Raw genomic sequence first — 15840 nt, 5'->3', positions numbered from 1 at the left:
TACTCGAGGAGAAACAGGTTGGATGATCTATACGAAAACTGATGAGGGATCTTCTCTACAGCTAATCCTAGGAAATAAGATCAACATGAAGACAGAGACAGACACCAGGTTGGAAAGCAAGCTGAGTGGGCGTCTGTAGCAACCCTCCCTTTCCCCGGGTTCAATTCGTATTACCTTTTCTTTTTCCTTTTTTTAATGAAAGGCAAACAGGGACAGGATTAATGGACCCAAAAGAAAGAACACAGAATATCAATGATTAGCAGCATTCACCACACAGTAAAATGAGGGTGGCATTGAAGATGATTCTGGGGGAACACGGGCAGATTTTGTATAGATTTCAATGCTCTCCAATGAGCTTTCGCTGCTGCACATAATCAATGCAAAACAGAAAAGTGGATTTCAGTTTCTGTGATTAGAAGATGTAAGTGCTTAAATCTTAAAGATGAACAATCTGATGACACATGATTCAAAAGAAAATGACAAATATCCTAAAATGTACACTCTGGTTTATAAATTTACACCATCAAGAATCACGCTCTGACATCTCAGCTAGTGTGGATCTAAATTTACCGTCAGCTGTATCCAGCATGCTGCAGCGGCTCTGTCCCCGACTCATACCCCTGACCGCTGGAGGCAGGTCTACCCTGGAGCCTTTGTCCTGGGGACTGGTGGCGGTCACATCTGGAGGGACACTGTTTTCTGGAAGAGACAGTATTGTAAGCCTCGACAACAACAACCAACAATCCCCGTGATCTATTCTATCTGTAATGCCTACCTATTCGTGTGTGGGCCAGAACGTCGGCCAACACAGAAGCAGCAGGTTGGAGGTGAGGCTGTGGTTGGGTCTTCGACTCTCCATGTGAGAGGGTGGAGGAGGCAGACGAGGATGTGGAGGAGCCTTGGACGGAGCGGTTGATCCAGTAATCGGGGCTCTGCAGGCTCTGGGCCAGTGCTGCACTGAGAGCTGCCTTTCTGCGCAGCGAGCCCTCGTCCTCTGATGCAGAGGACGTGTCTGATGGAAAGAGAAAGTCCAGATTCCTTATATTTGTGTAACAATATTTAGTCCAAAATGACAACCTTCCTTATCTTCCTCCAAAGGGGCATTAGCAGATTTGTCATGTAGTAGGTCCCTTTATCATTCCATTCTGCTTTACCTGGAGGTGTGCAGTTATCCACAGGTGACTGGACAAAGGCTGAGCGCCTCTTTGTTGGCATGGGCAGTGCCATCTTCTCCTCTTTGTGTTTGGCCAGTGCAGCTTGTACAGCCTCTGTGTGGATATCTAGGGTTAAGATAAGAATAGAAAAAATTTAGGCAAACAAGGAAGACAGATGTCTAAAGGTTCTCATCACACAAAATATATGTTATGTACCTGATCTGTAGCGGTCATCCCTTGCTCCACCACTGCGGTGTGCACGGTGGTGCCTGGAGGCGGAAGAAGTAGAGGGGCCCGGGGCCTCAGGACTGGGGCTGGGGTCGACACTGTGGCCTGGAGAAAGCTGCACATCTGGCAAAGACAGATCCACATCTACAGCAGAAAAGTGAGTATGTCAAAGTAAGGACACACAAATAAACAACAAACATGCTCTTTTGTAAAGTAGCAGTTTTGATTTACTGCCATTGCAGTTACTTGTAGGTATAAATATTATATGAAACCCCCAGAAGCTCTCTAAATTTAGCCTCACAACAGAGTCACTGAGCACAAAGTGAAATCGGGACATGTACTTGACTGGTGCAATTTATACTTCACAAATCTTATTAAACTAGGCTAGATTTGAGCAAATATATTTTTAGTCAACTCCTCCCAAAGGACTGAGCAGCAGACACTGTGAGAAAATTATAGTTCTGTATAGTTCTGAGGAAATAAGGAACACTGAGGCTGCAGGGGGTGACCTTAGAGCTTAAAAGACTCACATTACCTTCTTTGACATTTGAACACAACTAGAATACAAACACAAGCATATAAATTCAGGCATGTTAAATCTTAAGTTATCAATCAAAGATTAATATTCATGAAGATTTTGGAATTTCTTGTGTGTTCAGGCAAAACCAGACTATGGATAAACATGGTGGAAACAAAGTGTAGTATTCCACATTTTAAAATAGCTTACAGTGACAAGTCAAGCAGGACATTTTCATACCAATGCTAATGTGCAGCAATTTTTCCTGAGGAAATGTCACACCCTTCTGCAAGTCAGCTGACAGAGAAAAAGTGAACAGATCAGCTTACAAATGAGGACAGAGGTTATTAGCTGGCAGTACAGTGGAATTCTGGTTCTTCCCTACTTTTGTAAGTGCTTGGAAAACAACCCTGAAGTGATTGTGGTTGAACCGTGTTCACAACACAGCCTCCAAGGTGGAATGGTTTTGTTTAATAGTTGGATGTTGTTTTTTTGCGTTTATTCATCATATATGCAATTACATTTTGGCCACTAGGGTGCGACAGAAAGGCATCTTTCTCAACTTTAAACAGAATTAGAGTCTGTCATTACTAAGAATTTTAAGTCTCTACCTGTTTATCCTAGATGTTTGGATTTTTTGAGTGATTTTCCATACAGATGACAAAGAAGCATCTATTCTAAGGGAATGTCCTGTCATAACTGTAGTTCTTCTGATTTGATTCCAACTCATAATTACTAGCAACAAGAATAATAGGAGACTGTGTGAAAATTCTAAAAAGATAGAAGCAGTGCTGAAAACTGCAACAAGGAAAAGGTATGAGCACAGGACGAGTTGGTCTTACTTGGCAAATGTTGAATGTGGGAGGCCAACAGCTTGGCTTTCTTTTTCTCATAGCCTTTTTGTGTGATGTCACCTAGGAGAGAGGGCAGCAACACCACACAGTTATATTAGTCATAATTACCAGACAAATGCCAGACCAGTATGAATGCAAATATACACATGGGCAAATGCACAAAAATAGGCACAAACAATCTCGGAACATCTCTGCTTTAGCTAATACGTTTGTAGGGGTTGACTCACTATAATAATCCTCTTAAACCAAATCTACCGGACCCCACATGTTGACAGCTTACTCCATTTACAACTAGGCAAGAAGATAACACCATTGTTTTGCCTTACATTAGCCCTGATGAACAAACATGATGAGCTCACACAAAAATCCTCTGAGCTACGAAACCCAAATATGATTAAGGCAACCTGCGGATAGCTGCAAGGCAGAGAACAATGGTGAAACCGGGGGATAAGTGGTACAGTTGGGATGGTGAGCAGAGCAGAAAGGAAGCCATGTGAATAAGTTTCACATGGAACTCAGTAACTTATCTCCTCCACTCCCCCTCTATTTTTCCCACTGTACACCCAGCGCCACCCCTTCACTTCCTCCCTTGGCCTTGGACTGGCGGTAGTCCCACTGCTTACAGAGTTGGTTGGAGCAGCGGAGGCAACACAATGTCCACTTAGCTGGCACCCCAAAAAGAGTGTGCTTGTGAAGCAAACAAACCAGGACACACCCTACCCAGCTAACTAGCAGATGCACGTACACATTTTCCTCCAACAGCCAACAATCCCACTACTGCAGACTCTCTGAATTATTCCCATTTCCCTGAGGCCACTGATATCGCCATGTGCTGCGTCAAGTGCAGTGTGCCAAAGGACTGCTTAGTCTCATTCCCGCTACCACATCTATACTTTAAAGCATACACACGGTGTGAGGATTTAGGCCGTTAGAGACTAACAGGTGACAATGAGCACAGTGAAGAGGACAAAATGGAGAAAATCAAAGACAGTGGGGAGGAGAGGGTTGCGGGGGGTCAGGTGATAAATGGAAGTGGAGAGGGGCTTGTGTGTAGAGGAAAAACAATGGAAAGAAAATGAGGAAAGCAGGGGTGAGCTTAAGTTCAACAACAGATTGAAACTGATTGGCTGGATAAAACAGCACTGTGTGGGTAGTGGAGAGTCCCAAGTGGCTAAGATACTGTATGTTGTGTCTTAAAACTTTCTCACACTCTTGAGTATGGACAGTATCTGATGGTGTGTCGCTAGAAAAAAAACAGAATGAGACTTCCTCTGTATGCAGATTTCCAGTATGTGTTGAATAAGAACTTTGCATATTTATGATCCTTCCTTTACAGAAAACCCTGAATTTTTTTGTAAAACACTGAAACCATGAGAACAGAGGAAGTGTGAAACAGCAATGTGAGTTCATGATACTTTAAGAATAAAACAGTGTAAAACAAAGTTGAAGAACATTTGAGGGAGTATGTGATTACCATTACCTGTATGAAAAAACTAATGTTTTTAGCCCATTCTGAAGAATGTAACACCAATGACATTCGGTTATTATTGAGTATAACAAGAGAGAATTTGCGATGTTTGACTCCATTACTCCTTGAAAGAGATATCCCTGATCTGATGTCTGTCAACCTTTACTAATGTCATACCAGAAAATGAATATAATTGATCCCTAACAAGGGACAGAAAAAATCTAAAACTTGAGTTACCTTACTTTCTAGGAAAACAGCAACTACAGAAAAACAACTACCGGTACTTTCTACAGTTGGTTAATGACATATACAGACACATGTATCTCTGTAGTAATACTTAACTCTTAACAACACTTCATCGCAAGCCCGTAAATGCTGAAAACGCATATTTTGTGTAGTGCATTCCATATCATTAGGATTATAATGTGCTGTTCTTTCCTTTTCAATAACTGAACCAATTTTGATCAAAAATCCAAGAAGATGGCTGAGGTTGAAAAAATATCAAAAAACATAAGCACTATCTGTCTATTGAGAAAAATATACTCAAGTGTAGCATTCAACAGCAAATTGATTGTAGAGTTCTGGAGCATCATTGTTGTTTGAGATGGAGTTCAGACCCAGTGCTCACGCCAAAGTGGTCGAGAGGGAGAAATGGGAAGATGGAGGGAGGGCTGTCTTTAACAAAAACAGAAGAAAGTCTGTACTGGTATGGAGGCATAACAACAGATGTGGACTGGCACGACCACGCCAGCTATGTGGCTGGCAGTGGGCAGACAGTTCTGGGTTGAAAGACTGACTGTTGAAGCGGCTTCACAACAGAGGAAAAGCTGTACTTTTGAGAGCAAGAATGTGGTGTTTTGAGGGTGAGCATAACTGAAACAGTACAGTGGCTGTGTGCATGTGTTTTTGTGTGTAATCTGAGGTCAGGGGACAGGATATGAGTGTTACTCCACCCTATGTGTGCACTGCCAAAATCGTCTCGCTGCATGTGTAGAGGAAAAGGAATGTGCTGATTGGGAGAGCACGGTGCAAAAAGAGAGGGCCAACTGGCCGACGAGCTAGTTCATTGGCCGAAGACTCCTGAGTTACAGGAAGTCAAGTATCTCAGAGTGCATCTGTGTACGTATGTTTGTGTATACACAGCTGGTGTAGGGCAGTGGGTGTACAGTACAAAGAATAGATCGATGGCCCCCAGAGTCCAGAGCAGACTTGACATTACAGGACTTCTCTGTCAGATATGTGTCAGTGTGTCAAGCCGGTTTGATAGTCCTCTACACCTGGTGGTTGTAGTGCACACACTCAACGCTAGATTAGCTGAAACTGCACATAAAAATGACTCTTTAGTGAATCAATCACTCTCACAAAGTTTATCAGTGACCAACAGTCGTAAGTCTTCCTTCACTCACACAGGCATTGTAAGATTGCGGTGCTAAGTCTGATGTAAGGCAGAGCTTATTCCAGACAACATGGCAGTGACCTTTCTGACTTCCTTTAAACTGCTGTTGTTGACTTCTGACCAGAGGATGAATCAGATGGGCTGATCCTCTTACGGTTGATACCATAGCACCACAGAGGGGATGAACACACACACACACACACACACACACACACACACACACACACACACACACACACACACACACACACACACACACACACACACACACACACACACACACACACACACACACACACACACACACACACACACACACACACACACACACACACAAACACAAACACAAACACACAAACACACAAACACACATACACAAACACACATACACAAACAGTGTTCCCATTAACATCAATAATTATAGTGAGCTAAAGCGCATTCTGACATGAAGGGGTTTTACAGCACAAGTCAGGAATCCAGGCATTAGCGACCACTTGAGTTTTAATCTGTGCAAGCATTCTCCAGTCTGATCAAGTACATAAACGCCTTTTGTGTTTTTGCAGCAACTCACACACACCATGAGTTGATGCCTTCAAAATCAACTGATTAAAATTAAATAAATCATTTATTCGACTGAACAATGCTTATGCTGCTTATGCTTTAAATGGTTGTGAAGTAATGATGTGATACACCACAGGCGGTTTATAATTTGGATGTCACAAACAAATTTTTTTTCTCAATCGCCATTAGTAATACATTCAATTTCACTGAAAACACATCTGAAAGTTCCTGGTGGCTTCTAGGAAGGGAAGGCCTAAATCTTTAACTCTCTGATGTGCATACGGTTCACTGTCTGAAGTCACTAACTTTAACGATCTATCAATCTCAATATTGAAAACTTTTAGGGCTTTCTACTACTTAGCTCCTGCCTCAAAAAATGTTCCAATAACCTACAGCACTAAAATCAAACTATGAACTATTTCACTCGGTTCCATGAAAGGGAACCGAGTGAAACACTAGCGGCCCAGATGTTGACGTAATTCAAAAGGTAGCAAAGATTAATGCTTTCATAGTGATTAACATGTGTTTTTCCAAAAAGCTGAAATGCTGACTCTTATTTTTGCTGACAGTTGTTTATTACATTCCTATTAACAATGGGATAAACATTGGGTTCCTAAAACAAATTCTGCAGAGGAAAATTTATACCACATGAACTGTATATAAATAATGACAAATGAAGAGTGGTATGAGGAAAAAAGTTGCATTGGGCTAGGAAGGAACATTTTAAGTTGTGACTAAAGAACTGTGTGATGGGTGCACAAACTTGGGACAAAACATGACCAGATCCACCTAAAAATGTATAAAATCTCAAGGTCTTTAAGCAATGATTGCAGTTATTAAAATTGTTAAACTGTGTAGATGATCTGAAGCGGCTTGAGTCTAACCATAGTCACCAACACTTCAAGACAAGGTGCAGACATAAAACAATAACAACAAAAGAGGAAAGGGGATTCTCACCATCTCAAACCACTACTTTCATACTCTGATGTTCTTTTTCCTTCTTAACTGTTGTTGGTTGATTACCGAAGAAATGTTTGTGATTTTGGAAAATCGTCTATTCCCAAGATGTTCCACAAAGTGATTTATTGCCAAGATCTTTAAAACGTTTTGCAATGAGAGCACATTTTCTTAAGTTAAAAAAGCTGCAACTGATTTGAAAAAGCATACATGATATAACTGACCCTGGGTGTTTTCAAAGTAAAGAGTAAATTTCCATGGTCATAGATGAACATGACAACATGTGAATATAGATACTGATGATGAAAACACTCAGCAGAACCTACAGTGAAGCAAATCAATAAAAACAAGAAGCCACTACAGATTGTCAGGCGCATTAAGAACAACAGGCAATTACTCCTGGGCTAATGTCCCTCTAAAATAGAATGATGGGCATCCAATTGATGACAGCAGAAAGGTTTGGAAAGCTAAGATTTGTGTTGTGTAGATGTGTGGTGGGGGGTGAATTAGCCTCCAGGCAGCCCATCTTACGATGACAAATCACGCATCATGGTCAGGCTTGTCCCGCTTCTATATGAAATGAACCAAAGGCAGTGATTCATGTTCTCGTTTCTCTGTTGATGTGGCAAAAACTAATATTCCCTCATATGCCTTCTTATGACATCCTCTATAAAAGCAGTAGAACATATCCTTGCTGTGTAAACAACCCTGGGAGCCCATTGCACCTGTATTTAGCCCCCCCGTTGGTATGATTCAGTAATTACTGTGTGCAGATAAGCCATGTGGCATACAGCTCTAAGAGGAAGCAACAGGACTGTTTGTGACACCTACTATTTCCCCTTTTTCTGGTAGTATCAGTTCCTCTCTCTGGATGGACGCATTTTTCATGTGTTCCAGCATTAGTCTTTTTAGGTATTTGCTAATCTTTAATCTGATATTGTGTCTGAGCAGATAGATGCCAAAAATGTCCAAACTGAGTCCAGACTCTTTCAACCCTCATAGTCGGGTTTCTAGCGAGAAACACTGCTTGGATCTGCACAAAGATGTCTTTGTTTATCAGTAATTTATAATCCAAAATGAATAAGATGTGAAAATACGACACTTGTATAACTCAGCTTCGCAACAAATACACATCAACAAAAGAAAGGTAGTCTCCCATTGGGACCTGGTGAACTGACGACACAAACCACAACAGTGTGCAAATTAACATGTAAATACACACTTAAACCCAGGGAGTGAGAGGGGAACTAACATCTTCCCCACAATCTTATTTATAGACGGAACAGAAACACAAAAACAACAGGCACTGTGCTGAGGGCATGGGTAAATAGAACTCTGCAGGAAATGTAGATGAATGGGTCTGACACCAAGGCCATTTACTGGCATCTAGTCATTGGTTTAAGTACATGTTAGAAGCTTACTCCCATAGTTTATGCTCCAAAATGGAGGAAGTTAGATATACAGTGATGCCTCTACTTACGAATGTCTCTACATACGAAATTTTCTACTTATGAAACACCTCAACAGGAAAATATTGCCTCTAGTTACGAAAGGTAAAAATACAGTATGGGCTGCTAATCGCAGCTCCCACAGGTTCCTGAACGCAACATTCAAATAGCTGCTCTGCCATTGGCTATTACCTAGCATCCTGGCATCCCATTGGCTAAGAGGGACCTCTATGTGTAGCTAGATAGGTGTCTATCCGGTGTCCTCGTCATTCGGCTCTCAACCTATGAAGTGTTCTGATAGTTTTACGTAAATATATTAACTTTTAGAGTATTCACTATGGACCCAAAGAAAGTGATGGAGAAAAGAGGAAAAGAAAAGATGAAGAAAAGATTTTTTTTGTCCATACAAAGCAAGAGATAATACAAAAACATGAAAAAGGGATGTGTTTGGTTGATCTCGCCAAAGAATATGGCCGTAATGCATCTACAATCGCCACGTTATTAAAACAAAAGGAAGTTTACTGAGTATAAGGCATTGCGTGGGTGGTTGGAGAAGTTCAAAAGGAGGACTGGAATTCACTCTGTTGTTCGGCATGGTGAGGCAAGAGCTCATGAACCAAAGAGGGCAAGAAACAATGAGAACAGCAGTTAAAAGGTAAATGACCATAATTTTTATTCTTTACTCTATTCTTTGTTTTTTACATTATTACACAATAAATGAGAGTTGTGCATAATCTAATTGTAACATGTATTTGTTAAATGTTTTGATGCATTTTTATGCTTTATAAAACATTTGTCTCTGGGCTTGCGCTAGCCATTCGCCACGTCGCCATAGGCGTGTAAATTCCAGAGTGACTTCAAGGATTTTAGCCTGTGTAGCCACAGTGGCGTTCTTATTTTTAGGAAAAAAAGGCTATAACTTACTAACTAACTACTAACTAATTTACTAAAACTATGTCACAGAACGGCTGTGTCAACAGCACAGCAAAAAGACGCGACTTTCAAATCAATTCACTGTGGAATTAATAACGACTAGAGCCGTTATTAATTCCACACAGTCCAATAGTAATAAATGGCAGTCAGCTCAATGCTAACATAATATGGACAATCCCATTGACGGGCTAATGCGTTAGCATATTTAGCGCAGTACCTTCCCAGGAGGTATTCTAAAGAACGACAGGTCCTTGTCTTTGCGTCTTTTTGCTGTTCTGTTGATACAACCGTTCACCGCGCAGGTAACCGTGATACTTTTGGTGTTATTCGCATCTAGAATTGCATTGTTTGTTATGGGTGCAAAGCTATGTTTGGCCCTAGTGTGACGCCCACGTGACCACTGAATGCGGAAGCTGCTGCGCTGCAGATTTTAAACTTTTTTCACCAAACGGATGATGCTACACATATAAAATTTATTTTTTCTTCTATTTTATTATAATAATGAATAACGTATATGTCACTTAAAATTAACTTTAATGTCCCTTGAAACAACACCACTTCTTCATTTTATTTTTTATGATTGATTGAAATGTGCCTTAAGGAACAGTTTATTGTACAATAAATAAAAAAATAACTAGATCAAACTAGTTTTATAAGGTAGAATATTGGTGCTAGAAAGTTACCACTAAACTGAATGATCCTCCACATCCTCAGTTATCACACATCCCAGTCTGCAGGTGCTTGATTTCTCTCAGTGAATCAGCAGCTGAATCATATCTGCTTAACATCACCAGAAATGAGTTATGACTCAGGGATTACTGACCTCATGTCTGGAAAGTGATTGAAACACTTGTATAAAAAGACCCCCACCACCAGGACCAATGTTTTCCACTTCAGAGCCTTCAATTCCTCAGTCAGACAGTCTGTGTTGGGGGGTTTCAGATAGAGAGGGAGGATCAAGTGAATCTCTGAATGGCTACAAAATCTGATGGTTTGCTGTGGACGGAGGCTGGAGGAGGGTAGTATCTATTGAGAGAATTTCCTTTGGACATGTGATTTGTATTTGATGTGATTATGTAAGGATATTTTTCAAATTGACATACAAACTCATGCTATGAGGATGACAGAAGTTGACAAAATAAAAAATACTCAAGTGCTGAAATGAACCATTGCAACAAGAGAACAGTAAGAAAGTCCTTAGCTCGATTCCATCTGAGACCTAGCTGTGTGTGGCGTTTGCATCTCCCTGTGTCTGCATGGGTTCTATCGTGGTTCTCCAGCTTCCTCCCACTCCCAAAAACATGCAACTTCAGTGAATTGCTCCGGCTAAATTGACTGTAAGTGTGAATGTGAGCATGAATGGGTATCCTCTCTTTTTGGCCCTGTCATAAACTGGTGACTTATCCAGGTTCCATCATAAACCCCTTGACCGAGATATGGATGATCAGGTAAAGAAAAGACAATTGCTGAAGGCCTCGCCTTTTAGAAAATGAATGAATGTGAAAGAAGGTGTCATAATTACTTTTACTCTGCCAAATGACTAAAACACCTGATAAATTAGCCGACCATGAACATCCAAGCTGACTATTCTACATACTTGTGCATCACAATCATATTAAACTGTTAAAAATGACATCAAGGAATAAGATAATCAATCTGCTGTTGAATGTGTGTGCTCAAAGTGAGCATGAGAACAAAGATGTAAAAGGTGATAATAGTGAACAGCACGGACTTTGGGTGCATGGAAAACCACAAAAATAAACATAAAACAGACAGCAGCAGCCTAGTACCGGAAATGTGACAAAGTACACGTTTTTGTCTTACGGTAAAAAAACAAAAACAAAACATCACCGCTTTGAAGCGAGATGTAATTAACAAAAAACATTGTAAAACACAAGCATACATACAGTCTGAACCAACACACCCACATACAAAAACATGACGGTCATTTTCAATTCCGTTTTCGGTCACACAAACACCTTAGCATTGTATCAGCCCAGAATTTCCCATAAGGGATAAAAACACTTTGGCTCAATTGTGTCATCAAAATCGAAATGGCCGGTAAGCGTCCCAAGTGTTATTGGCAAAGGAATCCAGGTCTTCCTTCAAAAGCTTTTAAAGCATTCCCACTCTGTTAAAGTGCAGACAGAGCCCGAGCCCTACTTATAGCTGTGCTGCCTCCATTAGATCAATTGTATTGTGTATTTCATATTGATAGAGACAGCACTCTTGAGCCACTCTTGAGTTTTTGACTTGGGGACAGTAACAGCTTTGACAGCTCAATTCTACTTTTGACTCATGGGGAGGGCTAAAATGAAGACTACCCAAACATCAGCAGCTCAAAAACTTTTATTTTGCATTAAGCACACTGCTTATTCCAAACTTTTTGTCACATATTGACATTCCCATCTCATCCATGCTCCTGCTCACATACCTTGACACTCTAAATATGGGCATGGTATTGCCATGAAAACAATAACAGTTATATTGTAAAATCCTGACAGTGACGAGTCTGATCTGAGACAGGTAAACAAGTATAAATGGTTCAATGCTTAGTCAGACAACTGATGTCAGATAGGCTGAAGTGGTTCCACGTCAGTCAGCAGCAAAGGTTAATGTAGTTTACTCTTCAGTCAGTCTGCCCTAAAGCACATTATAACCACACCAGGATCTTAATTAACTTGCTGACTGTTAGCGGCTTTCGAAGCACACATATGAGTATGAGCACAAATCCGAGACTGATTTCTGTACCCATATGTCACTGAGATCAACTGCACACTAACTGCTTATTGTTATGACACAACCACAATGTGTAATGAAATGTAGCAACAATGTTTTATTACTAGATAAAGTTGTCTGTTTCTAAAAAAAATTCATAAAGAAAAATTCTTCAAGAGAAAGAGAAAAAATAGATTCCACAGTTTGGTTAAAAAAGATAAAAGCGTTAAGACTCAAAGAAATGTGATGTATATCAATCTTTTCACCTCACTCAAATCAAAATGTATGAATAAATATTATTTCACAAAGTGACAAACCATTTTTCAATCTTTACAATTGATTAATTCAATGTGTCTTAGAGCGGGAGGAGTACTGGAGAAATCGTGGCACTGCCATGAAAAAAACAAAAAAAACAAGAGGAAGTTGCATTTGAAATTCAAGGTGTAAATAACAACAATGAAGATCCCATTCCACCGGATCCCTTGGTTTTCTGTGTAAACTTTGCTTTGATCTAATAGTCAAGTCTTGAGATACATAGCTTCATTGACTTGTTGCACAAGGCAGCAGCAAACCAATGTAACAATACGAACACATTGTAGAAGAAGCCCGGCGCTTTGCTGACCTTTAGAAGATCTTAATGTCTAAATAATCTTGTCAGTCAGCTTCAGGACAGTTTTGGAAAACACACCACTTACTCTTCAAACTGTTTTATTTACCATATTGTGAGCAAAAACTGATTTATTCATCATGCTAAGCTCAGGAAGTCTGTTGTCATGCAAGTAATTTTGTCAAAATTTTTCCCCTTTATTTTCCTTGACTCTTTTTTCAGGGTTTTTAGATACATTGTTTTGATTTTATGCAGCACTGGCATTTGGTGATGTAGACTTCATTGTTAATAGCTATTTGCTTGGTTTGTTTGTTTCTTTATTGTCATTGGCAGTCCTCTTTCTAAAATAAATGCAAAATCAAGCAAAAAGTTTAATGCTTTCAAAATACAGATACTTCTAGGCAGATTTTATTTTGTGAAATTATAATCTTGATTATATATCAGAATAGAAATAAAAACATGTTGACGTTATTTAGCTTTTCTTACACAGAAGGAAATTTTGCCCACAAATCACAATCATTCGGCCAATGAACTTTAATTGGTTGGTCAAATAATTATGAAAAACTGTCATATGACACCCTTCCTTGGATTACCTGGAATTTACAGATGTTTTTGAAATGATATCCAATGCAGAGAAATAACAAAGCTACACTTAGATTGATATTTAATATCTAAGCAAAATACAATGCAGTACAGACGAGTATGTAACTGATGCTGTATGTACAAATGAAGGATTTGGGTTCAAGAATAATCGGTTAAGAGGGACTTTACTGTACATAAATGGTGAACAGTGAAGTTCATGGCTGGTGACGCACTGACATTAAAGTCAGATTTACAAATTTTTTGAGCCAAAAAAAGTGGTGTATTTGCAATTCAATTCAACCGCACATTAAAATCTGCTTAAAAATCATTACAAGTGTAACAAACAGAGCAGCTTATTTTGTGATTTGATGTTTGAAGCAGATCTCTAAGCTCTGACGTTGGTTTCTTTACTAATCAGATTGTTTCAATTGGCAGTCCTATCTGCGGTAAGGTTCAGGTGCTCGCTGCTGCACTTTGCATCTAGCCCATGCAAATTCACAGCCGCAAGTTCAGCAATTTTAACTAAGAAATCATGGTGATTGGCTGGGCTTGCGCTAGCCAATCGCCACTACGCCATAGGCGAAGTAAATTCCAGAGTGGCTACAAGGTTTTTAGCCTGTGTAGCCACAGTGGCGTTCTTATTTTTAGGAAAAAAAGGCTAAAACTTACAACTTTTTTGGACTTGCGAAAATCCACGAGCGATAACATAAGAAAACAAACTTTTCTCTCGCTAGGCGGCATGCATGCAAGTGACCCGAACGCTCCCGATCATTAAATATGCACTCGGGTCATGACCTCCTCTCGCCCAATGAAAAAAAAAGGGATTCTATTTTTACACGCTAAACCCGCGAATTGGAGTACAACAAGGCGAGGACGATCGATCGAAAGACAATGAGAACAGAGTGTTTTATTGTAGATTTTGTGTTAAAATTCTAATTGAACAACAAATGGTGAATGCTGAGAGGGGGTAGGAGTGGTGACAGACCGATCAGAAGGTAAATGAGAGATATTATCAATACTTTTTTGTAGTCTTAGACTTTTGATCCCTATGACTGGCAGGAATAACCAGCGATGCATGTAAATGTGTATTCACCTTGCTTTTATTTTTCATTCCTTTTTAAATTGAAATATCACATTATCGAATTTAAAAAAAACCTAAACTATGGCATACCAATGATGTTGGTCAAAGTCGAAGTGACATTCAGACTTTTAATTTGTGCTATGTCTCATATCTTGCCAAGAATCAAAATTATTGAAATCAAAGTGTCTAAGTCAAAGTTAAAATGTCTTCTAAGTAAAACAAGTAAACATTGAGTAATATTTTGTATGACTGTATCTTCAATTAATGAATGCAAGTTTTCAATTGTTGAATCTCACATTTATACCTGCATAAAGTAGGATAGAAATAAAGATAGCTAAGCTTGAACTGTTGACTTTAGTGTATTTTTGTAGGTAAACTGAACAGAAGATTTTGCCCTCAGAATGCACCAGAATGCAGGAAAACAACCCCATTTTCTAAATAATTTCTTCTGCGATGAGCGTTGCTCATTGGTGCAGCACACTGCGCCACTGTCTTGGACACAGAATGTGGATTTTTGTGGCTTACTCAATTCTTTTACACTGAGCCACAGTGGCTTAGTCATACTACCTCCTAGTGCAAGCCCAGATTGGATTCAAAGAGGAAATCAATTCAGAGCAGACCAGACAGCTAAAATTATTTATTTTTTACTCTCCGTAATGCAGGTGTAAAGGAATATGACAAGCTCAAAATGGCCAAAAGTGGCATTTGGCTACATCCTGGTGTTGTGTCTGAATCCTGGTTCTGACCTCTCACTACCCACTAATCATCACTCATTAAACAGCCTGTCATCAGGATAGAAATCCATCACTGCCCTGTTGTGTTTGGAAAACCTTAAACTGTAACTTAAACTCTACTGGCTGTTTCACCGCGATCACAGCCAAGCAATGTCAAAAACATCTACTCATCATAGATTCATCACCGCCTGTGGGAGCCAGAAGCATGACACAAACCTGCTGTAGACTGTGATCCTCCTACTCTAATAGGAGTGTCAAAGTACTGCAGGGCTTTCACTGTCATAACCTTTGATCCCAGTTCTTAATAAATAAAAAGACAGAAGTTGACAGAAAGTTATTGCAGAAGCTAGTTTTTCTCCTGCTGTATGCTCTTTGTATTTCACACTCAGTGAAGAGAAGAGGCAGGTGACTTGAAGATAACACCATCATCACCAGCTACAAACAGGAACAACAAAGACCAGGACTCTAATGTGCTGATAGATTCAGGTGTTAGGCAGATGTAATTCAAAGAATATTTGGCTCAAATAAATCTGTTTTGTCATCTCCATGAAGCCCTGCTGTATTTTGGAGTAAGTCCTGCACCAGCTTTCATTTACAATTTC

The 15840-nt window shown here is 39.8% G+C and overlaps 1 protein-coding gene across 2 annotated transcripts in view; it reads right to left on the bottom strand.

Annotated features, from left to right (window-relative positions):
- dip2ba (disco-interacting protein 2 homolog Ba) overlaps positions 1-15840 on the bottom strand; it is a 39806-nt gene that overhangs the window by 16390 nt on the left and 7576 nt on the right. Inside the window, exons 1-6 of one of the 2 annotated variants that reach the window (XM_068327615.1) lie at positions 2981-3194; positions 2742-2813; positions 1371-1526; positions 1155-1280; positions 776-1012; positions 571-699 (exon numbers count right to left, since the gene is read on the bottom strand). In XM_068327615.1, the coding sequence (XP_068183716.1) occupies positions 571-699; positions 776-1012; positions 1155-1227 (439 nt within the window). In that variant the 5' untranslated portion in view covers positions 1228-1280; positions 1371-1526; positions 2742-2813; positions 2981-3194. Of the gene's footprint in view, positions 1-570; positions 700-775; positions 1013-1154; positions 1281-1370; positions 1527-2741; positions 2814-2980; positions 3195-15840 lie in introns of those variants that run through there. The other variant, XM_068327609.1, reaches the window with a different exon arrangement.

Source organism: Antennarius striatus, chromosome 2 (genome assembly GCF_040054535.1).
Source record: "Antennarius striatus isolate MH-2024 chromosome 2, ASM4005453v1, whole genome shotgun sequence".
In the NCBI taxonomy this organism is placed as follows: Eukaryota; Metazoa; Chordata; class Actinopteri; order Lophiiformes; family Antennariidae; genus Antennarius; species Antennarius striatus.
Note: the sequence above shows the minus strand (reverse complement) of the source record. Positions and strands in the feature narration are given on the sequence as shown.